This window comes from Myxocyprinus asiaticus, chromosome 22 (genome assembly GCF_019703515.2).
Source record: "Myxocyprinus asiaticus isolate MX2 ecotype Aquarium Trade chromosome 22, UBuf_Myxa_2, whole genome shotgun sequence".
Taxonomy (NCBI): domain Eukaryota; kingdom Metazoa; phylum Chordata; class Actinopteri; order Cypriniformes; family Catostomidae; genus Myxocyprinus; species Myxocyprinus asiaticus.
This window is the reverse complement of record NC_059365.1, coordinates 17,765,547-17,789,475: the sequence shown is the minus strand read 5'-3', so window position 1 is coordinate 17,789,475 and position 23,929 is coordinate 17,765,547. Positions and strand designations below refer to the sequence as shown.

The 23,929-nt window shown below is 37.3% G+C and overlaps 2 protein-coding genes across 2 annotated transcripts; one reads left to right on the top strand and one right to left on the bottom strand.

Annotated features, from left to right (window-relative positions):
• Positions 1-213: 213 nt before the first annotated feature.
• On the top strand, positions 214-6,806 carry LOC127413093 (fos-related antigen 1-like). Its single transcript, XM_051649959.1, has 4 exons — positions 214-684; positions 1,112-1,372; positions 3,854-3,961; positions 4,053-6,806. The coding sequence occupies exons 1-4, from the start codon at positions 559-561 to the stop codon at positions 4,626-4,628; spliced, it is 1,071 nt and encodes a 356-aa protein (XP_051505919.1). The 5' UTR covers positions 214-558; the 3' UTR covers positions 4,629-6,806.
• Positions 6,807-7,698: 892 nt separating this feature from the next.
• LOC127413098 (coiled-coil domain-containing protein 85B-like) lies at positions 7,699-11,477 on the bottom strand. The gene has a single exon (XM_051649967.1). It carries the CDS (start codon positions 10,450-10,452, stop codon positions 9,829-9,831), a length of 624 nt encoding a protein of 207 aa, XP_051505927.1. The 5' UTR covers positions 10,453-11,477; the 3' UTR covers positions 7,699-9,828.
• Between the last annotated feature and the right edge of the window lie 12,452 nt (positions 11,478-23,929).

Below are 23,929 nucleotides of genomic sequence, written 5' to 3'. Positions count from 1 at the left end.
AAAAGCTTAATGTAACGTAGTTTCGATACAGAGTTGTCAGTGTTTTAGCGCCGCTGTCAAGTCTCACTCGCTACACAGAAGGAGTTCCCGGAAAAACCCATGTATGGGAATATACGTCATCCTCCATGTGACTATACGTTATTCAAAAGGCTGGGAGCACCAATTCCCGTAAATAGGGAGGGGCGAAAGCTGCGCTGTACTTATTCACTTATTTATTTTCTCGTGAACATTCAGAGCCAACGGCTTGGTAGAGAAAACAGAGACTTATTACAGGAGTTGTAAAACATTGTTCCTTTTTATTCTATCTCTTTCAGCAATATGACATTCTTTAACGTTGATAGAAACTTCTAATCTCCCCCAGGTGCGCCGTGGTGGATTCTACCGTTTTCTGCAATAAGGTCGATTTTTAACTAGCTTTTGGATTACACGTGAACTGTCGCACATATAAGTTGGAGGACTCTTTCGGGAAAGCAGACACAGAAAAGAAAACAGTGACAGAGAGTCTTACTGATTTATGCAACTCGCTTTATTTGGATTATTACAAATTCAACGGCATACATGTACAACTACGGAAACCAAGGCAGAGGAATCAATCGGACCTTCCCAGAAAACAGCTCTGGATCAGGCTCGAGCTCCGCGTCTCTCACTACAGCCACTGGCACAACTCAACAACAACAACAACAGGTAGGCGTCTTTTTACCTTATCAAATCTTAACAATTTTTCATAATTTACATAATTTGAACATACTTTCAATTGCATTTTTTAATTCTGGTAGGAAAACAAACAAACATTTACCTGTAATGTACATTTACAGTACAATGTTTTGAAATCATTATGTTTATTTATGATTATGACCCACTTATTATACTAGAACTTGTGGCTAAAATGGAGCCAGACAGTAATAATAGTAAGATAAGGAATGATAATCAAAAAATGTTATGGTCTTTATGGGTATTACAATTTTCTAGGTTGCTACAATTTCAAAAACAATGGGCTTTTGACTCATCATGATGAGTTGTATATCTATTGTATTTAAAATCATGCTAATGCTCAGAAAATTCCTTTTACTGCTCTTGTGATAACATATTTCATGTCTTCTGTACTTTAAAGCAAAAGTATTCCGTGGCAGGATCCAGTCAGTTTGTTCCTAGTCTCAATGCTATAACTTCAAACCAGGATCTTCAATGGATGCTTCAGCCCTCCCTTTTGGGCTCAGCAGGACCATCCAGGCCACTCCGACCATCCTACCAACTGCCACCTAGAGTGCCTGCAATGAATCCTCACCCTAGTCAATCACATCTATTCCAACCAGGTGTTATTAGAGCAGCTACTGGTGTCGGAAGCTCAACAACAAGCAGAAATTATGAACATGTAAGTCTTATTCAGGACTAGTCTGTTAAACGTGATGGGGCTCTGGGTGACTCGTGATTTATCACCACGTTCATCTGTCATCCTCCCCATTTTGCTCTTGGCTCACTTATAAAACCAAATTCATCCACGCTTATCATTCTAGAGATGAGACATGATGAATTAAAAGTGTGCCAGACACAGAATCAGACAATGTGTAATACCCTGCTGTGAGTCTGTAGGGTGTATACATGTGACCTGGCTGTACAGACTTGTTACTGATACATATAGGGTGTGAAGCTCAATTGGGCTTATTTGGGAGTGTGAGCTTTGCAAATTTTAATGTGGTATATGTGCAATAGGACTGTAACCTAGATGTTATAAGCTCTCCATATGCTATTAATAAGAAAGCATCCGCCCCACATGAATTTGAGGGCATGGCAGAGATGCTAATTCAAAATTAACTGAAAACCTGCCTGACTCATGCATCCATTGGGTATGGCTGGGTGAGAGTAAAATAATGAGACAGGAAATGGTATATCATATGATTCACTGCATTAAAATTATGACTAATACCCGAGTCACTAGGGTGTTCGCAGGTTATTCATAAAAAAAAGGGCAGGAATTTCATAATATGATGCAAACACAAACAAAGAGAGCGAAAACTTAATTAACGGAATATAATTGGAATCATAAGAGAGTTTTTACAGAGGTGAAAATTGAAAACCTGAGATAGTCAATGCAAATCTCACTCACTAGATGGCAGTATTTCCACTATGTAATCGACTATACAAATTGTGTCAATTGAGTAGCCAATGTTTATGACCGTGGGTTTTATACAGGGATGCAAACTACTCACCTTTCAGGTAAAGTCACCTTTTCTGAAGCTAATTTGCCAGAATTGTTAGGTGAAAATTTCTTAATTTTTCTTTAAAAAAGGTTAAAAGGGTTACTTTAAGCTTAAGTAATTAAAAAAAGCTTTAAACACTACAAACAAATCAGCAGAAATTATACATCCAGAACACCTGCTGTGACTTTCTCAACTTTTTCACCGGTCATGAGTTTGCATCCCTGTTTATAATTAAATTACATTTTATTACAGATGTATACAATGTTTGACAACTTAATGAATATGAATTATATCAGTAATCTTCAACCTTATTAAGGCCACGGACCCCTTGGTGGATAGATACATATACAGATTTTATAAAACTGAGTGCTGCATTTTAAGCCTGGCCTATAATAACATGCGTATACCATATTAATATATTTATTTACATATATTTTTTATGAAACAAACATTGCAAAGCCACTACATTTATCATCATTAATGTACACAGAGTCAAATATCTTTAAATGAGAGTAGTTTAACATTAGAGAAAATTATATTTTAATTTTACTTCATACATTGTCCTTCCCACATTTAAATGAAACATTTAGCTGAACTTCAGATTCAGACTTTTATGTTGAAATTCCGGTTTAGTTCCCTGTTCCTGTTTCCTGTTAGTTTTGTAGTCCTTTGTAGTTTCTTTTCATGATTGGTTTTCCCCTGATTGTTTCCCCAAGTGTTCCTGGTTCCCTTGTTTTCCCTTGTGTATTTAAGCCTTTGTTTCCCCCTGGTTTTTTTGTCAGTCTTCATCTGTATTACGCTGTGCTTTGTTCCCTGTGTTTTGTTTCAGTATGTTCTGAGTTACCTGGTTTACTTTTTTGTTTTATTAAAAAAGGCTGCATTTAGATCCTCATTCCTCTCCTGTCTCGTCACAGCAGTTTTTCACAAAAATTGTTTGATACCAAACAAATATTTGCAGACACCTGATAAAGGGATAGTTCACCCCAAAATGAAAATTCTCTCATTATTTACTCACCCTCATGACATCCCAGATGTGAATGACTTACTTTCTTCTGCAGAACTCAAATAAAGATTTTTAGAAGAATATTTCAGCTCTGTAGGTCCATACAATGCAAGTGAATGGTGACCAGGCCTTTTAAGCTCCAAAGAGCACATAAAGGCAGCATAAAAGTAATCCATAAGACTCCAGTGATTAAATCCATGTCTTCAGAAGCATTATGATAGGTGTGGGTGAGAAACAGATCATTATTAATTCCTTTTTTACTATAAATTGTCCTTCCTGCCCAGTAAGTCGCGATATGCACAAAAATGAAAGAAAAAGAATGTGGAAGTGAAAGTGGAGATTTACAGTAAAAATGGATTTAAATATTGATTTGTTTCTCACCCACACCTATCATATCGCTTCTGAAGATATCTAACCACTGGAGTCTTATGGATTACTTTTACGGTGCCTTTATGTGCTCTTTGGAGCTTGAAAGGTCTGGTCACCATTCACTTTCATTTTAAGGACCTACAGAGCTGAAATATAGAATAAAGTCATGCACATCTGGGTTGAGTAAATGATGAGAGAATTTTCATTTTTGGGTGAACTAACCTTTTAAAGACCCCTAAATTATTTACATGTTTCTTACATTTGATTTCCTTTTCCACTTCAGCTGTCCCATGAGGAGCTTGAGAGGCGAAGGATTAGAAGGGAACGAAACAAAATGGCTGCGGCAAAATGCAGGAATCGTCGCCGTGAACTGACTGACACATTGCAAAATGTAAGATGATTTTTATATCATGTGTTTACTATAATGCAATTTCTTAATATTACATGGACCTAAATTGAACTTTTTAACTTTCTCCTCACAGCAAACTGACCATTTAGAGGATGAAAAATCACGTCTGCAGAAGGAGGTCGCTGAGCTCCAGAAGCAAAAAGAGAAGCTTGAGTTGGTCCTTGAGGCCCATAGACCCATCTGCAAAGTCCAAGACTCTGACTCTGATTCTGACTCCTACACTGATCTCCCTGCCCTGGGTGCCATCAAGATGGAGTCTGTAGACCCCGATCTTCCTGGACCCTTTGGAGAATCAAAGAGTCACACCGAGCCTAATAAACCCAAACCCAAAATAATCATCCCACCTCCAGCTCCAGCCTCCTCTGTTGCAAGTGTACCCCTGGAATCTGAGTCTCTTCATACCCCTGTCCTCATCTCCACTCCTTCTCTGACTCCTTTTTCTGCCAGCCTGATCTTCAGCTATCCCTCCTCTTCGCTGGATACCAGCTCTGCTGCTTTATCCCAAACTCTCGGTCCATCCTCCTCCCAGCACGGTGCCAGCCGGTCTTCTCGAAACCCTCAGCCGTGTGGTGTTGCTCATCGTCGCAGCAGCAGCAGTGGAGATCAGTCAGATCATTCTCTTAATTCACCAACCATCCTCACCCAATGATTACTCGTCTACTCTGCATCTAGATTGTTTAGGAATGCCATACATGTCCTTAGTACTACATAAAAGCATAACAAGTACAACTGTGCTGCATGTGTTATGCTTTTAAATGTGTATTCTGTGTTTACCTTTATTAATGGTATTTATCAAGCAACGTCAATGCATTATAAGATTACAGAAGCACTAACAAGTTAAACTCATTTGCAAGTCGCTTTGGATAAAAGCATCTGCTAAATGTAAATGTAAACTGTGCACATAAGAATGTCTATTGCAAAGTAGAAGGTAATAGAATCCTTTATATGAAGTAGACAGAAATCAGTAGTGCACCGTTTGATTTCACACTGAAAAGAAAATTGACTGACTTTTAAGGTACACTCAGTAATTTTTTCCCCATTACAAAAGTTTTACACAAAGTGTATATAGTACTTTTGAAATAATTTTCTTTTTAAATAATGTACACTCGCATCTGATGAAGACTTAACTGCTATAAGTGGGGCGGGTCGCCTCATGGGAGTTGACCTGTTGAGATCACATGACCGGCTGAATACTACTCACTTCATCTTGGTAACCCTGTTATTGGACTTTTGGCTCAATAAATTAATCATGGGTGCCAAATATGCCTGTGAATAAGACATTTCTACAATGGCAATGCTTTTGTGTGATACTACATCCATGCCAACAGGTCTGCCAGTGAAACAAACAATTACTGAGTGTATTTTTAAAAGGATAGTTCACCCCAAAATTAAGATTCTCTCATCATATACTCACCCTCATGCCATCCCAGATGTGTATGACTTTCTTCTGCTGAACACAAAGATTTTTAGAAGAATATATCAGCTCTGTAGGTCCTTCCAATGCAAATGAATGGTGGCCAGAACTTTGAAGCTCCAAAAAAACAACAACATAAAGGCAGCATAAAAGTAATTCGCAGCACTCCAGTGGTTTAATTTGTCTTCTGAAGCAATGCAATCACTTTGGGTGAGAAACAGATCAATATTTCAATCCTTTTTTACTATAAATCTTCACTTTCAGAATGTAAAAGTGAAAGTGGAGATTTAAAGTAAAAAAAAGACTTTAATATTGATCTGTTTCTCACCCACACCTATTGTATTGCTTCTGAAGTCTAAGTCTTATGAATTACTTTTATACTGCCTTTATGTGCTTTTTGGAGTTTCAAATGTCTGGTCACCATTCACTTGCATTGTGAGGACCTACAGAGCTGAGATATTCTTCTAAAAATCTCTGTTTGTGTCCAGCAGAAGAAAGAAAGTCATACACATCTGGGATGGCATGAGGGTGACTAAATGAGAGAATTTTCATTTTTGGGTGAACTATCACTTTAAGCCCATAACATTTGACTGTAGTAGAATTAATAATATTGTTATTCACATATTCATTTACTTCAACTTCATATTTCTTAATAGATACATAGACTGGTGGTGGTACTGTAGCAGTTAAATATCTGGTTGGCTAGCAAAAGATTTACTTCAAGGAACCTATTTGAAAAAAAAAGGGAAAAATATTTATTTTTATTGTTAGCAATTATAGAAATGGTAGAGTCTAAATTAGAGTATTACCTAATTTTATTTGGTTATACCGTAACATACCATGTGAGTGCACATAATGTTATTTTGTGTTTTGTTGTTGTTTGTTTTTAATTGTAGTTTAAAATGATACAGAGTTATAATGAGTTATAAGTGCATTCGAATAAGCTAGTTTAAAAGAAATTGAAGGGATGTAGCCTACCTGCAACACCACAATAGAACACTGGGCATGTGCACTTCCATAACAATTTCACTGTTACACTGGTTGCAAAGTTATATTTTAACAGATACTTGGTTGAACACTTCAGTGGTTACTCCATAGCACATTTTTCTATAAAGTACAAAGTTGTATGATGTTCACAGGCCAGTAGTAATTTATTAAGATCTTCACTTTATGATGAACTGAGCACACTACAGTATATGTTAGACTATACTAGCCTTGATCACACAAGTATAGATTTCTATTTATTTTTGAAAACCTACAGTATATTTTTTAAATGAAACTTTTTACTTATTTATGATAGTTCCTTGAATAAGGACAAATGTTGCATGCTATAACATCTAATAAACAATGACTGAAAATATATGCTGTTAACAGTAATAATTTTCAAAATAAAATCCTTCAATAACTTCTGAACTCTTTTGGTAACTACTTGTGTGCCTCAAAGCTATGTTTTCCTCTTTTATCCATGAGAAAATGTGCCAATAGTGTATTTATGATGCAGTTGAAGTTGATATGTGGCCTTTTCAAGGGCCTGTATTTGTAATACTTTATTTCAGGAGGCACACAGTTGAATAATATGACTAAAGCAGATCTTTAGTAAATTACATTTTAGAGTGTGAGTCCCTCTCAACACAGTGGTATGAGGAGGGAGGAAAGGAGGGGTGTGCCCCTTCCTCCAAGGATGTCCTGATGACAAAAAGAGTTAAATTGTTATGATATATATGTCACTCAATATAGATCCTTATCAGCATCTAGAAAGAAAAAAAAAACAGAAAGGGTATATAAGGTGGAAGAGGCTAAGTCATATTTTAAATATATGCCTGTTACTTGCACACTAAGCCTCCGTTACCTCTCTGATTTCAAGTAAATCGCTTTGAGAACATATGATTGAGATAGAGTTTGTACTGTGTGAACCAGCGAGCACATGTTCTGCTGTAAGGACCTCTGTGTGCCCTGCAGAGTGAAAGTATTACTGTTCTGGCTTTGCTGCTGTGCAAACAGCATGCCAAAAATAAACCAGTGATACATCAACAAATTAAGACCTCAGTAAAGGCATGACTTAGGCCTCGTTAAAGGAACAATTCACTCAAAAATGAATATTCTGTCAACATTTACTCACTCTCATGTTGTTCCAAACCAGCATGACTATCTTTCCTTTATAGAACACAAAAGGAGATGTTATGCAGCATGTTATAGTCTCAGTCACCATTCAATTTCATTGTATCTTTTTTTTTTTCCTCCATAAAAGTGAATGGTGACTGAGGCTAACATTCTGCCAAACATCTCCTTTTGTGTTTCATGGTATCAGGAATGTCATATGGTTCGGATTAACATGAGGGTAAGTGAATGATGACAAATTGTCATTTGTGGGTGCCCTATCACTTTTTTCTTTCTTTCTTTTTTAAAAAAATAAAGAAACTCAGACTTACACAAAAAGACCAGAACCGAACTTGGTGTCTCAGTCAAGTGTATTTAAAGCTACTCCATTCACTATGAGCATAGCTTGAAAAAGCAAATGCTAATTAATCAGAGAACTGGGTCTTGTAGCTATAAAACTGCAGTCACTGAAATAATACTGGTCATGATATTAGAATTGAAAAAATGTACAACAGAACAATCCTATGTAGGAGGGTCTATGCAGCAAATACAATAAATCCAACCAAAATAACTATAATAACAATATCTATCACAATATTTTAAAAGTACATGTATGTCAATGTTTTCCCCTCCAAATATCAGTGTGTCAATTCAGCATGTGTCAAAGTCTGGTCAAAGCAACAACTGAACACAAAAAGCTTTGTATAATACAACTGCGTGGTTATGTCAAAAAGTGGGGTTAATGCAAAAGTTTGAAGGTTAATTTTGAATTCAGTGCAGAGCACAACAACATCGTTTAGTGGAGCACACATCACTACATCTAGTGAATTATACTGTCCAGTTCAAAATAAACAAAACTGTCATACTGTGTTTAAAAAAAAAGAAGAAAAAAAAAGCATCCTAATAACGTGCATTTTCAGTGAATCATTGTTCGGCCTCCAAAATACAGCCATATTATGTCACAAAAAAATCAGTCTGATCTGCTTACACTGGAGGCTTCACTTTGCACAATCCTTAGATAATACCCTTTCCTCTCCAAACATTGTTGAAAATGATTTAGTGCTTTTTTTGTATATGATCTTAAAAAGATCACTACATAGTATATGGCTCTAATCAGCTTTAAAATTTGAATCTTCAAAGATTCAAGATACATTTCAGCCCTGTTGTAGTGTATCATTGGAGAAACATCAGATCAGTGCACAGTAAAACCTGGTAAACATTAGTAGTGTGTTAAAATGTCTTCCCCAAAACTAAACCTACACTTAACCCTATCTACAACTCCTATAAGAGATGAGTGGAAACATTCCAGCAACATTCTAGGAAAAAAACATACATTCAAATAATGCTACAAATACAATAAATGGAACTGATTTTGAAAGGAAATGGTGTCACTTTAAAGCTTAAAGAGATAGTTCACCCAAAAATGGAAATTCTCTCATCATTTACTCACTTTTATGGCATCCCAGATGTGTTTCTTTCTTCTGCTGAACACAAACAAAGATTTTTATCTCAGCTCTGTAGGTCCTTTCATTGCAAATAAATGGTGGCCAGAAATTTGAAGCTCCAAAAAGCACATAAAGGCAGCATAAAAGTAATCCACAAGACTCCAGTGGTTAAATCCATGTCTTCTGCAGCAATGCAATCACTTTGCAAGAAAACAGTTAAATAACTAAATCCTTTTTTACTATGAATCTCCACTTTCACTTTCAGAATGTGAAAGTGAAAGTGGAGATTTATAGCTTAAAAAGACTTAAATATGGATGTTTGAGCTGTTTCTCACCCACACCTATCATATCGCGTCTGAAGGCATGGATTTAACCACTGGAGTCTTGTGGATTATTTTAATGCTTCCTTTATGTGCTTTTTTGCAGCTTGAAAGGTCTGGTCACCATTCACTTGAATTCTATGGACCAACAGAGCTAAAACAATCTTCTTAAAATCTTTGTTTATGTTCAGCAGAAGAAAGAAAGTCATACACATCTGGGATGGCATGAGGGTAGTAAATGAGAGATTTTTTATTTTTGGGTGAACTATCCCTTTAAAACGAATAATATTCTGCCTGCCACCCGATCAGAAAAATATTTTCACTCAAGTTTCAAAGATTCGCCAAATATAAAATGTTGATTGATGAAATATAGAGAAAATTGTACTTATGGCATCAAAAGGCCTTGAGTAAACTAGCCTAATTCATATGTCTTCATATTCTATTTCGACTGAAATAGCCGAGATGTCATTGTCAAGGATATGTAAACTACTTTGTCCCTCTGAGTTTGCAGACATAAAGTCCGTCTCAGCATAAAGAGAGAGGGTTAAAGTGATATGGCTCTGCTCCTCTCCCTCAGTCGTCTGGTGAACACACCAAGTGCAGCTGGTCTGGACTGCCCACACTACCAGTGCTCGAGCTCCCATCACCCAGGTCCCGGGCAACCATACACGGTATGTTGAGATCCGTGGAGCCACCCGGGCTGGAATCACTTCTGCTCACGCACTCTTCTTCGAGCACCAAACAAAGTTCCTTCAGATCCAGATTCTCCTTCATCAGGCCGTCTTGCATCCGCTCCAAATCGGCGAGTTTCTTGAGGTATCCGCCGAGGTCCTCGCGCATCACTTTGGCCGCTTGATGGCCGAACAGTTGCCACTCTCGCGCGAGCTTCTTCACTTTCAGACGGTCGTCGTCCAGGAAGCAGCATAGATCTCTGAGTTCTTGGTTCTCCTCTTGAAGCCGCTGGTTGATGACTTTGAGTTCCCTGATTTCAAGCAGATGTCCCTGCAGCTGTTTGTTGACCTCCTTGATTAACCGCCCGCGCTGTATGAGAGCCGACATCTTTTCCGATTCTTCTTTGCGTAACCGATTCACCAGTTCTTCCTTAGAACAAGCCAGCAAGTCCTCATCAGACATCTTTGACAGCTCCCGGTTCAATATTTCACTGTCGCTCCCCATATTGTCATGAACATACAACATTTCACAGAAAGGCCTGTCACTTTAAATAGTTCGATATTTACAGTATTACGAGGCACGAGATGTCTGTCACCACTTCAAATGAATTTCAGCATTCCTCATCCATGTCCATATGTCCACTATAACCAGCCTATATTGAGAGTAAAAATCACAATGCACTATTCTTCGTTGTAAGAGCCTTCCTTGCCATGTTTGACGATGTAAACAACAAAGTCATCACTAAACGTAGGCCTACCTCTCTCCTCAGTGCATTAAATCGTAATTAGCGACATGAATTTCTCAGTATTTTGGTGCTGGGAATTATTGAAGCACAATCACTTTTTATTTTTCTTTCTGCTGTGGTCCTCAGGAAGGAATGAGAGGTTAACACGGAGGTTTAAAATAATCCCTGTAGTGGAGCATCTCTTCTCTTCAGTATTATCAGGGATCACAATGTCCGTTGCTGTCGTTTCTCCATCCGCCTCTCTCCGCCCTACAGCTTTTACCCATTCCACTGCATTCTTGTCAATCACCAAATTATTGTTTACTTTTTAAAACAGGCAAAATATCCAATAGGTAACGTTTGGAAAAGCAGTTGAGAATATGATAGATAAATAAATAAATAACAGTCGAAATGTAGGACAGGCTGGTTAGTGCTGCAGCGTTTGGTCGGGAAAAATGTCGGATAATCCAAATGTTACGACGTTTGAATGTATGCTATAGCCTACAGTTTCACGTCGTGGAAAATTCCTGAGGAATTCGGCGAGATGTTCCTTGAGATTACAATGTTTCCTTTGGCGATGTGGTGGTTGGGGAGGCAGTGATGTCTTCCCCCATGTCCTCCTGCTTTCCTCCCCTTTCTTCTTGCCCCCTCCCCTCTTCCCTTACAGTAAAATCTGTACTGTACTCAATTAAAAACAATGCTTTCCAGTTCAGTGTGTCCAAAGCTTCACAATACACTTAAACTACACTGATGATTCACAGTTAAGGCTATTCGTGGTTGTACTGTACACCAGCCCTGTTGAAATATCAATGGATGTGGTCTTCCAACTCCCCAAGATGAGACCACATACACACTGGACACACACACAAAACTAACGGAAAGAGTGACAAAAGCTCTGTCTGTGCTTTAAGCCACAGTATTTAGCCACATCCTTCCGCCCTGCACTCCTGCACAATTGTGACCACGAGGCCATAACAATGTGGGGTGTTAACCAGGGCCAGGGGTGAGAGGGGGGTTGCTGGACTGAGAATGGAAACAGGCCAGAGTTTAGGATAAACGAGAGGGAGGGGTGAGCAACGGCATGCAAGACAATGGGAGAACAAAGACGGTGTCAAAAATACACTTTTGCTGGATTCAGCGAGAGTTAAACGCAATTTGGGTGGGAAACGTAGGGAATTTCAGAGGATTTATGTTGAACAAACTACTTTGAGGGGTTAAGAAGTCTACATGCTTCATATTTAATTAACAACATGCAGAGATTGTTTTAATTACGTTTCTTTAACTGTTAATAATGCAATAAAACAAGCTGTGAGCACAGAATGTTATCATCTGTGGCCATTAAGTCTAATCGTCTTGGCAATTGAAGAAAGACTCCCTTAACTGGCAGGGGATAATCTGAAAATCAAGACATGTAAACACAGCTGACATAAGTAAACATTCTGGAGTTAGTCAGAATATGAAACACACAGGATATAGGGATAGCCAGAACAACTGATACATTTACCTGTTTCATTGGTCTATAGTTGCTTTTATGATGTAATTGTCAATGTACTTAACAAATGTTACATTATCATTTTATCAGGTGTCATGATTTCTTTTTATTTAGTTGTGCATTAAAGGAATAGTTCACCCAAAAACCATTTACTCACCCCTCATGATAGACAGATTTAACCACTGGAGTCATATGGATTACTTTAATGCTGCCTTTATGTGATATTTTTGAGTTTCAAAGCTTTATTCACCATTCACTAACATAGTATGGACCGACAGAGCTGACATAAAAATCTTTGTTTGTGTTCTGCAGAAGAAAAAAAGTCATACACATCTGGGATGGCAGATGTGTTTGACTTTCTTCTGCAGAACACAAACAAAGAATTTTAGAAGAATATTTCAGCTCTGTGGGTCCATACAGTGAATGGTGACCAGACCTTTCAAGCTCAAAAAAATCACATAAATTTAATCGATATGACTCCAGTCGTTAAATCTATGTCTTCAAAAGCGATATAATAGGTTTGGGTGAGAAACAGATAAATATTTAAGTTTTCTTTTTTTACTATAAATCTCCACTTTCACTTTTACATTCTGAAAGTGAAAGTGGAGATTTATAGTAAAAAAAGTATTGAACTATTGATCTGTTTCTCATCCAAAGTGAATGCATTGCTTCAGAAGACATGGATTTAACCACTGGAGTGGCTTCTGAAGACATAGGCCGAATTCGGAATTGCATACTATCCATACTACTTGTACTACTTCTGCCATATCTGTCTATGGCAGAAATAGTAAGAGTAGTATGGCAGTATATGCAATTCCGAATTCAGCGATAGATTTAAACACTGGAGTCTTATGGATTACTTTAATGCTGTCTTTATGTGATTTTTTGAGTCTCAAAATTTTGGTCACCATTCACTTACATTGGATGGACCAACAGAGCTGAGATAAATATCTTTGTGTTGTGCAGAAGAAAGAAAGTCATAAACATGTAAATAATAAGATAATTTTTTTGGTGAACTATCCCTTTAACCCTTTAATGTATATCTCGGGTCTTTAGTGACCTGGTGTCATGACAAATTGAGTCTGCCCGATAAATCGAGTCCCCATGGTGGTAACCATTTGTAATGCCTGAGTAAAAACCTATCATGTTATCGTGCCTGTCATTGAAGTCTAGGCTAACTGAAAAACACAAACAACAACACATCTTTAATTTCACAATCTATAAATTCAGTTATATATTATTACGTGTAACATATGATTTAAAAGACATTAAATGTCGTATTTACATAGTTAAAACTGCATATACCATCAAGTGAATGTGTAAGATTTTTAATTAGGCACTGAATAGAATACCCATTACTAGCTCTTTGAGCCAATGGAATCGCGGTGATGTCATATGTGGACTCGATTTACCGGGTGGACTCAATTGATCATGACACTGGCCCTCATCTGTATCCCATATGCGTGTACACATACATACACTTTGCTACACATAGTTAACTGGAGACCTTTTAACATATAAATGCATCAAGATATTGTTTATTAAGTTTTTGTTTTGGCAGACTTTTTTTTTTATTAACTGTTTACATGTAACAATACATAACAGAAAAAATATATAACAATACTATACATGTGTACAGACAATTTCCAGAAAAATATGTACGAGGGCCATAAAGTGATGGCACAAAAGGAAAACAAAAAATAAATAAAATAAAATAAAGGGAGAAAAACCTTATCCCAATATTGTATCTCTATTCATAATAGACTTCATAATCTTATTTAATATCTGGGATGTTTTAAAGGCTTTTTTGTTTCTTTTAAGTTTACACAGAGAATCAGCAAAACCTTTTATCTCGGAGCGAAATAAAATAAAGTTAGGTTTAGATGCTATCACTCTGGATTTGTGGATATGATATTTTCCCAACAAGCACAGGATTTTGACAGCATTGTCTAAGAGAGCAGAATCAGTGTTACAGAATAGAAACAGGACACATTTTTCTTTGATGTCATTTAGATTATTAAAGGAAGTAAAAATAAGTAATGAGATCTCAGTCCAGAATGAATTTGAAAAGGAACATCTAAAAAATAGATGAGGCACCGATTCAATTTCAGAACCACAAAAAGAACATTCTGAACACTATGAATCTCTCCAACCTTGTTTGGTATTACAAAAAGGTTATGTACAGTCCAGACATTATGAAAAGATAGTGAAGGATAACTTTGTCGCCATAAAACCATTGCTTTTGGAGCAACACTGGTCGTAGAAAGTAATGTTTTTCTAATACTGTATGCATGTTGTTGCACTTACAATCTAAAAAAAAAACTACTTCTATCATCAAACAAGGTGGTTCTTCCTTTAGCGCTGAGTATTGTAGCGAGGATTTAATAAAATGAAGAAGCTTAATTGATTTGCCATTAATCAACCTTGAAAACTCCATACGAGTGATATTAACATTGTTATCTTCGATACATTTTTCGAAACTAATTGGATTCCCGCCATTCTCAATAAAGTTTGAGATAAAAATAAAATTCTTCTCAGCACAACTTTTGCTAAATATGGTCCTGTTTCTATGCAAAACATACTGATTGTTCCATACAATACATCTATGAGGTGAAAATTATGCTTGAAAGCTAACTTCCACGAATCCAATGCTTGCTTGTGGAAATTAGCTAGTTTGATGGGCAATTTTGTTACACTTAAAATTACAACCCAAGAAAAATCTTAAGCCACCACAACAGTCAAATATTAAATTTGGAATAAAGAACCAGGGAGCATTACCACCTAACAGGCACTGTTTAACCCAGTTGATTTTAACCCCTGGTTAAGGGTTGTGAAATCTATAGCGTTAAAGCCCCCGTCAGCGTAGTTTCTAATCATTGTTTTCCTCTTAATATTTTCAGTCTTATTTTTCCAAATGAATTTGAATATGTTTTAGAGTCAACATATTAAGATAAGGCAGGATAAACCATTCTTGAAACGCCTTCAGCTTTCGAGAGCAGTATCCGTCCCTGTATGGTTAGGTTCCTCTGAAGCCATCTATTGAGAATAGTCTTTGTTTTCTGCATCTTAGGAGAAAAGTTGTCATCCAGTCTTTCACGAGCCATTTTGTTGATTGTGATTCCAAGGTATTTCACTGATTGTTTGACTTTCACTCCACAAATAGAAGATTTGTAAGATTCATGAACAGTTAGTATCTCACACTTGTCCCTATTAATTAGAAGGCCGGAAGCTTTTGAAAAGATTTCCAATCCATCCATAACACCCAGAACCTGGTTTTCATCTTTAAGAAAAATACATGTGTCATCTGCCAGCTGACTGATTAAGACAATATTTTCACAAATTCTTATACACTCAGCACTAATACAATTCACTTTATTAAGATTCAATAATTTTGCTGCAATCAAAAATAAGAAAGGGGAAATCAGGCAACCTTGTCGTATACGCCTACTAAGTACAAAACGTTTTGAAGTTCCTCCTGCAAGGGCAACACTGCTACTTATACCTTTGTTCGAACCATGTTTTTACATTTTAATCCAAATCCAAATGTATCTAAAGCTGTATATATAAATTCGCCTCAATCCGGGTGGCAGAGGACAAGTCTCAGTTGCCTCCATTTCTGAGACAGTCAATCTGCGCATCTGATCAGGTGGCTCGTTGTGCATGACACCGCAGAGACTCACAGCATGTGGAGGCTCTTGCTACTCTCCGCAATCCATGCAAAACTTACTACATGCCCCATTGAGAGCAAGAACCCCTAATCGCGACCACAAGGAGGTTACCCCATGTGACTCTACCCTCCCTAGCAACTGGGCCAATTTGGTTGCTTAGGAGACCTGACTGGAATCACTCAGCACACCCTGGATTCGAACTTGGGACAGCATCCAAGGATAAAACAAAATATTGGAAATAGTAGCTGCCCCTTGAACATTTTTGTCAAAAAATGACAAATTATGTACATCCAGCATAAAAACTGTTCGTATTAAGAACGAATGAATGTTTTTCACCTTATTCAATGTCATCAGCTGTAAATCTTTTGCCATCCATAATGGCAAAGGGGCCTTTGAATCTTCCTCTGCCGTCTGGTCTCTTCCACCAGAGGGCATAACATGGCTCTTGCATCTTTCATGTACTGTGTCAAATCCTCTGTGATTTTTATTTTCTTTTGTTTGAGAACCTTGGAATTTTTTTGCATCGGTCCATATGTGGTCACGCTAAGAACTGCACAATAATACGGCGTGATTATATAGACCATTCCCCCTTTTCGGCCTGGGACCCAGTCGGTGAGCTACATCCACTGAGTTTTGTTGGGAGTCCGTGATGGTAAGAGAAATGCTGGAGAAAAGCTTGATTACTGTCATTTTTACATTTTCGTCATCCTGCTCCGGGATTCCAGATATTTTCAGATTCCAGCGTCTTTGATAAGCCTTGAGTTCATTCACCATGCTTCGCAACAACTTATTTTCCGTACTTAATGCTGTTAATTTCACCTCCGCTGTATCCATCCTGCCGTTATGCCACTCTCTTGCTCTTTGATTTCTTTCACAGCGTTCTCAACAAACAGCAATTGCTCCAAAAATGACTGTTGTGTTTCTTCAATCCTGTTAATTGCAGCTAGCAAGGTGTTGTTAGAGACCATCTCAGGCGTATATCCATTCTTACTGCTTTTTTTATTTTATTTTTTGCTGAGCTATTACCCAGTGTCTCTAGAACTGGCTGGTCTCCAGGCTTGTCAGTGTTTTGTTTCACATAGTCGTGGATCCGCTTGACCCTTTCCATGTCTGTTTCCATTGGCGTGGATTTTTGTTGAATCTTCCAGGAGTTTATGGTACTTGCTTTCATCATTCGTTCCCAATAAATAGCTAAAAAGTGTCCTCGTGCAAATTAGCTATTCACAGTTAGGGTTGCCACCCGTCCCTTAAAATATGGAATCGTCCTGTGTTTAAAGATAAAATTATGCGTCCTGTATTGAATCAATACGGGACGCGATTTGTCCCGTATTTAAGCTGGTGTTATGGTGAAATCATTCCAGATCGCTAATTTAAGTTGGAAAATGTGCCTATGGTTTTTTTTATAAGTCAGGGGTCAGGAAAGTTCTAATTTCAGCATATAAGAAAGGGTATAAATTTTTATTAATAGCGCATATTAACTCAATGCATTTATTGCTAAAAAATGTGGAGGATGTGGTTATGGGCTGTGATTCCCTCCCCCCCACCCCACCCTACATAATGTGCTATCTGGCTAAAAACATGTATAGCTTTCCTGCATCAGATGACTTCATCGGAAATGATGTAGTACGTTGTCCAGCATCATGGAATGCTAAATCAATCATATTAGGATTCAGATCGCTGCAACCAAAGGTGGAAGTCATCCAAATATGGGCAGAGAGGATCGTTCACTCTAATTACAACATGCCACCAGGAGATGGAGGCAAATACATTACACAGACTCAATGAATGCTCAAATGACACAGAATGGAACTGAATGAGATCTTGTTACTCAGGCCTGCATGCTTTGGGGAGAAAGAACATACCTTTAGTCATTGTTGTATTTGCATGTGCAATTAGTTCTTATGTATAATTATTATGTTTTATTTGTTTGGAGAGGCTTTTGGGCACCTGGAGACATTTTGGACACAAGGATTAATATAATTTTTAATGCTGTAATGTTTGATTGCTTTGTCATATCAACACAAAATTTTACTCAGTTACAGGTGACATGATTGGGAACAAATTTTCGGAGCTATCTTACTGACACCCTGAGATAAATGTCAAATCAGAAAAAAAGAATAGAAAAAAGAAAGAAAAAAAGTTATTTTTCAGCAGTTTCTTGGCTGAGTCTCATAATTTATCATAATCTATATTATTATTATTATTATTATTATTATTATTAACATTTTCCTTAAAATTATACTAACCAATTGACCTTCTTTGTTTCATGTTTTTTGTAGTTATAAGCCTTTAATTTTGGGCATGCAACTGAAACAGGAAATCTTTTAAGACCTTCAGAGCTTAAAGAGTTAATAAAGCTATTTATAATGACTACAGACTTACCCTAACCCAAACCCTAACCTTACCCCTAACCCTAACTCTAAATTAAAATGTCTAAAACATTTTCTTAGAGAAAACTCAAATTTATTTTGAATTGGTAATTGGTAATTTCTTAAATGTTTTTCCAAACGAGGACATCACCAGATGAAGGCTTTGTCAGATTTAGCTCACTTTTAGGGACAATTTTGTTTTCATTCTGTGCATCAATGCTTTGCAATATATTTATGTTATATGATGTAAAAATATTGCTATCCTGCTATAGAATCTCTCAAGGAGCCTTGTGAATATCGCTGCAAAATTAATCAACGCAAAAGATGTCCGCGATTTCTTAACTGACCTTGTAGAAAAACTTTATCTGACGTGCTCTAAAAGTTGCCATAAGGCCTTAATTCCTTGTTCTCTTCACAGTTTATTGAACATTGTCGGTCAGACAGATGGACATCAATAGACGTGAACCTTTACCTAATCCATTATACTAACTCAGCACATATACTGGACACCTTCAAGTAAGTGTTTCTATGGATAAACAGTGTTTCTGTACATTTGCGGTTTAGGGAGATATTTGTTTTGGTGAAATTATTTTTTCAACCAGTGGGGGTCACTGTATTGCATATGCATTGTTTTGTCTGTAGTCACCCTTGTTTCCTGTCCTGTCATTTGTGTGGTTAAACAACAGTGGCATGCGGTTTTCTGTTTACAAAACCCAAAACACGACACAACTAATCACTTGGAAAATATGCATTATTTTATTTAAAAAAAAAAAAAAAGAAAAGAAAAAAAAAAAAAACCCACATTGCACAAGCTCTTACAAGACTAAAAAATGATTGTATTTCCAAACAGATTATTGTGACCCATTCTCTCTCTCTCTCTCTCTCTCTCTCTCTCTCTCTCTCTCTCTCTCTCTCTCTCTCTCTCACTCACTCAGGCACCATGGTGTCTGGACTAGATACATGGGAGTTATCAAAAGTTGCATCCTTAGAATTTACCATTAGTGACGAATCTCCTTTCACTCTTGTTCTTTCCCTTTATGTATCTGATGAATTTTTGGCTTGATGTTTAATTCACCTGTTTATCATTTTTTTTCTTTAATCTTTTCCCAAATGTGTCCCACCACCAGCTGTCCATCTCTACACCTCCCCACCCGCTCTCTTTATCCCTGCTTCATTCTTTCACCCCTTGGCCTCCAGAAGTGTATGCCTTGTAAATAAACACAGCATGTCTGCATTGCTTTTATTAACTCTACTGTGTGGGTTTCTGTGGCCAAACAGATTGACAAAACATGAAAAATTTGGTAATGAAAAGTTCATTTGTTGCTTATCTGGATTAGGTTCTTATTAAGATTATGCACTTATACCCCGAATTATTTTTACATTGAAGCAACACTAAAAACGTATGAATGTCATTGCATTAGTGGCATCTTTAAACAAATGATGCTAGACTAACTTTAAGACTAACACTTTTTTTTTTAGCCATTTATGCCGTTATTGTTTAAACAGCTGGTCCCAAGGTTGTTTTTAGAGGATGTATGAAGTCAGAGAACCACAGGTTTTGTTGGTCACATTAACTATGTGACTAATACATTTTGTATAAATGCTTTTTGTCTTAATTTTGTACAGCATATACAGTGGGGTTTAAAAGTATGAGTCCACATTGAAAATCTGGGATTCAATATCAATTTAAACCTGGAAATAAAAATAAAAAATATCTATGTACTATATTTTGATTATAATAGAAACGCAAGCAGAACATGTAAACAGGCCAGAGGATGTTGAAGCTTACATATCCTGTCAGGCTACTACAGCTTTATATGCAGCATTCTATGGTTCATAATGGACCTGTCCATGATTTACTGACCCATCTGGCGTGAGCCAGAGCAAGTGGGTGCATGACATGCATGAAGTGGGTGTGTAGTCTGTGTGTGGGCCCATGGGAGGTCTGGAAAGCAGTAGGGGGTCACAGTTTGTCAGGCCTTGGTGGCACAGTGTATGTGTGTGTTTTGGCAATAATAGTGTGTAATGACAGCTGTCAGCCCCAACACATCACCCACGTTTTTTGGTACAAGGGTAATGGCAAGCACATTTGTTTGCCCTTTTGTCATTTGCAGTGCAAAACAATCTTTATTTCTTCATGTTGTAATGCTTGAATGTGATGTTTCCAACATAAGTAATGAGCAATTGACTTAGTGACTTGACACAACTACAGTAAGATAGCTATAACTTATACTGATTTCATAGATCCGTCTTTCACCTTAGTCTTGCATATAAAGCATGTTTCTGAACATTAGCAATAATAATGTTCTAGATGTTGATATACACTTGTGCTCAAATGTTTGCATACCCATGGAGAATTGGTAATATATATACAATTTTTAAAGAAAACATAAGTGAGCAGGCAAAACACATTTCTTTTTTTCTTATGGGATCCATATTCAACTGTAGGTTACAACAGCATGGCACAATCATAAAACAAAACATGGCAACAAAGAAAAAAATTAAATTAGACAACTTTGTAATAGTTGTCTATGAGGCCCCAAATTCTTGCAGGTGGTATAGCTGCTCATTCATCTTGGCAAAATGCCTTCAGGTCATGCAAAGTCTTTGGTCGTCTTGCATGAACCGCACGTTTGAGATCTCCCTAGAGTGGCTTGATGATATTAAGGTCAGGAGACTGTGATGGCCACTCCAGAACCTTCAACTTTTTCTACTGTAACCACTGGAGGGTCATCCTAGCCTTGTGCTTAGGGTCATTGTCTTGCTGGAAAGTCCAAGAGCGTCCCATGCGCAGCTTTCGTGCAGAAGAATACAAATTGTCTGCCAGTATTTTCTGATAACATGCTGCATTCATCTTGCCATCAGTTGTCACAAGATTCTCCGTGCCTTTAGAGCTCACAACCCCCCAAAACACCAGTGAGTCACCACCATGCTTCACAGTGAGGATGGTATTCTTTTCACTATAGGCCTTGTTGACCCCTCTCCAAACATAGCGCTTATGGTTGTGACCATAAAGCTCTATTTTGGTCTCGTCACTCCAAATTACAGTGTGCCAGAAGCTGTGAGGCTTGTCAAGGTGTTTTTTTTTTTTTGAGGCACTGGCACAGTAAAGGCTTCTTTCTGGCAACTCGACCATGCAGCTCATTTTTGTTCAAGTATCGTTGTATTGTGCTGCTTGAAACAACCACACCGTCTTTTTCCAGAGAAGCCTGTATTTCTCCTGAGGTTACCTGTGGGATTTTCTTTGTATCCCGAACAATTCTTCTGGCAGTTGTGGCTGAAGTCTTTCTTGGTCTACCTGACCTTGGCTTGGTATCAAAAGATCCCTGAATTTTACACTTCTTAATAAGTGATTGAACAGTACTGACTGGCATTTTCAAGGCTTTGGATATCTTTTTATATCCTTTTCCATCTTTATAAAGTTCCATTACCTTGTTACGCAGGTCTTTTGACAGTTATTTTCTGCTTCCCATGGCTCAGTATCTAGCCTGCTCAGTGCATCCACGTGAGAACTAACAAACACATTGACTATTTATACACAGGCACTAATTACATTTTAAAAAGCCACAGGTGTGGAAATTAACCTTTAATTGCCATTTAAACCTGTGGGTGTCACCTTGTGTGTCTGTAACAAGGCCAAACATTCAAGTGTATGTAAACCTTTGATCAGGGCTATTTGGGTGATTTGTGATAATAAATGGCTTCATATAATCACTATCCTTAAATAAAAGAGAAAATTCTCTTATCAGTTACTCACCCTCATGCCATGCATCCCAGATATGTATGACTTTATTTCTTCTGCTGCACACAAAAGATTTTTAGAAGAATATTTCAGCTCTGTAGGTCCATACAATGCAAGTGAATGAGTACCAAAATTCTGAAGCTCCAAAAGCACTTAAAGGCAGCATGAAAGTAATCTATAAGACTCCTGTGGTTAAATCTATATCTACAGAAGTGATATGGTAGGGATTGGTGAGAAAAAGATAGTATAAATCTCTACTTTCACTTTCACATTCTTCTTCTTGTGTTTTGGTGATTCACATTTTTGGACATTGCCACCTACGGTGCAGGGAGGAGGATTTCTAGCAAAAAAGGACTTAAATACTGATCTATTTCTCACTCACGCTAATTATATCGCTTCTGAAGACATGGATTGAACCACTGGAGTAGTATGGATTACTTTTATGCTGCCTTTATGTGCTTTGTGGAGCATCAAAAGTTTGGTACCCATTTACTTACATTGTGAGGACCTACAGAGCTGAGATATTTTTCTAAGATATTTTTCATACACATCTGGGATGGCATGAGGATGAGTAAATGATGAGAGACTTTTCATTTTTGGGTGAACATCGCTTTAATATGCAGAGACAACCAGTGGTGCCTGCAGCTATACAGCTCAGACTAATTGAGCTGGTTCTTTTCAGTGAATTGGCCAAACGGCTTATCAAAACAGTCTAAATCGATGTGCAATTCAGTCCGATATGTTGAGAGAGCTCACTCGTGCACTAAATGATGTGGAGCGTTTTCTTACACAGTAAAACCATTTCAGGATACTTTAGAACACAGAGAACAAACAGACTGCTGGATTAAGAGGATATTTACCTACAATCAAGTGAAACATATAGCTACTTATTTGAGAAGTAACTTTGAGAAATTTCAACTAGTGCTATGTCATCTTTTAGAAATTATTTGTAGAAAAGAGTTACACGAATGCAACACATACTTTAGAAAATGTGTAATGCTTTGGTGTTGTTTTTGCAAAAAAAAAAAAAGGAAAAAAAAGAATAATCTCCCAGGGGAACATGCCCGTTTTGTTTTGTTTTGTTTTGTTTTTAGAGCATCCGTCCAGGCCAACACAGCAACTTTGGCTCAACAAATGGCGTAGGTTTGGGACAGAACTATCTGTTTTCTGATCAGTAGCAGACAGGGGGACCCAGTTAGCACACGTACATCTCTGAGATGTCTGTTTTAGATCTTCTCATCTGGAAAGTATCACAATCTAGTTAACATCTGCTGAACATCTTAAAAAGATCAGATTTAAAGACATTCTAAATCATAAACATCTCAAAGACAATAAGACATTCAGCAGATGTCTTTGAGATGTTTATGATTTAGAATGTCTTTAAATCTGATCTTTTTAAGATGTTCAGCATGCTGAATAAGACATCAAGATGTACTTATTGACATACATCTTTTAGAAGTATTGCAGATGAGCAAACAACGTAAAAAATACGTCTTCCAGATGCAAACACACACATCAAATACACGTCTGGGTGATGTATTTGGGCTATCAGGGGAGTGTTTGGTAAACCTGTTTGAAAACAGTCACTATATTTTCAATTCCGTGACGGTTAATCTTAATCTTAATTAGTTAAATAATCTTAGTTAATCTTAGATTGACATCCCTTTCCTTTGACTCTGCTGGTACTGTGAACTTATTACTGTAAAAACAAAAAAGTTATTAACTTGTACTTTAGTTAGAGTTTGTGAAGCAAAGGTGTAATAGCAGTAAGAATGCCAGTGTTTTCGCTGCCTCTCATTTCTATCATAAAATCAGCCCACGAGTATCTCCAGTTTAAATATTTAGACACTGCAAAAAAGTGAACAAATTTTCCAAGTAGACGTGTGTCTTATCCTCCCTTTTTCACTCTACCCTTGTCTCCTCTCTCTCTCTCTTTCTTTCTAGTTTGCGCTCTAATTTTTGTCTACATTCCACCAACTTCTCCCAAGCTATAAATATCCGACCGAA

Bases quoted from the DNA above. Each gene is read 5' to 3' on its own strand.
- LOC127413093 (XM_051649959.1), top strand. From the start codon at position 559: ATGTACAACTACGGAAACCAAGGCAGAGGAATCAATCGGACCTTCCCA. The intron at 1,373-3,853 runs GTAAGTCTTATT...TTTCCACTTCAG, and splicing joins CAAGCAGAAATTATGAACAT to CTGTCCCATGAGGAGCTTGA. The intron at 3,962-4,052 runs GTAAGATGATTT...TTCTCCTCACAG, and splicing joins TGACTGACACATTGCAAAAT to CAAACTGACCATTTAGAGGA.
- LOC127413098 (XM_051649967.1), bottom strand. From the start codon at position 10,452: ATGTTGTATGTTCATGACAATATGGGGAGCGACAGTGAAATATTGAAC.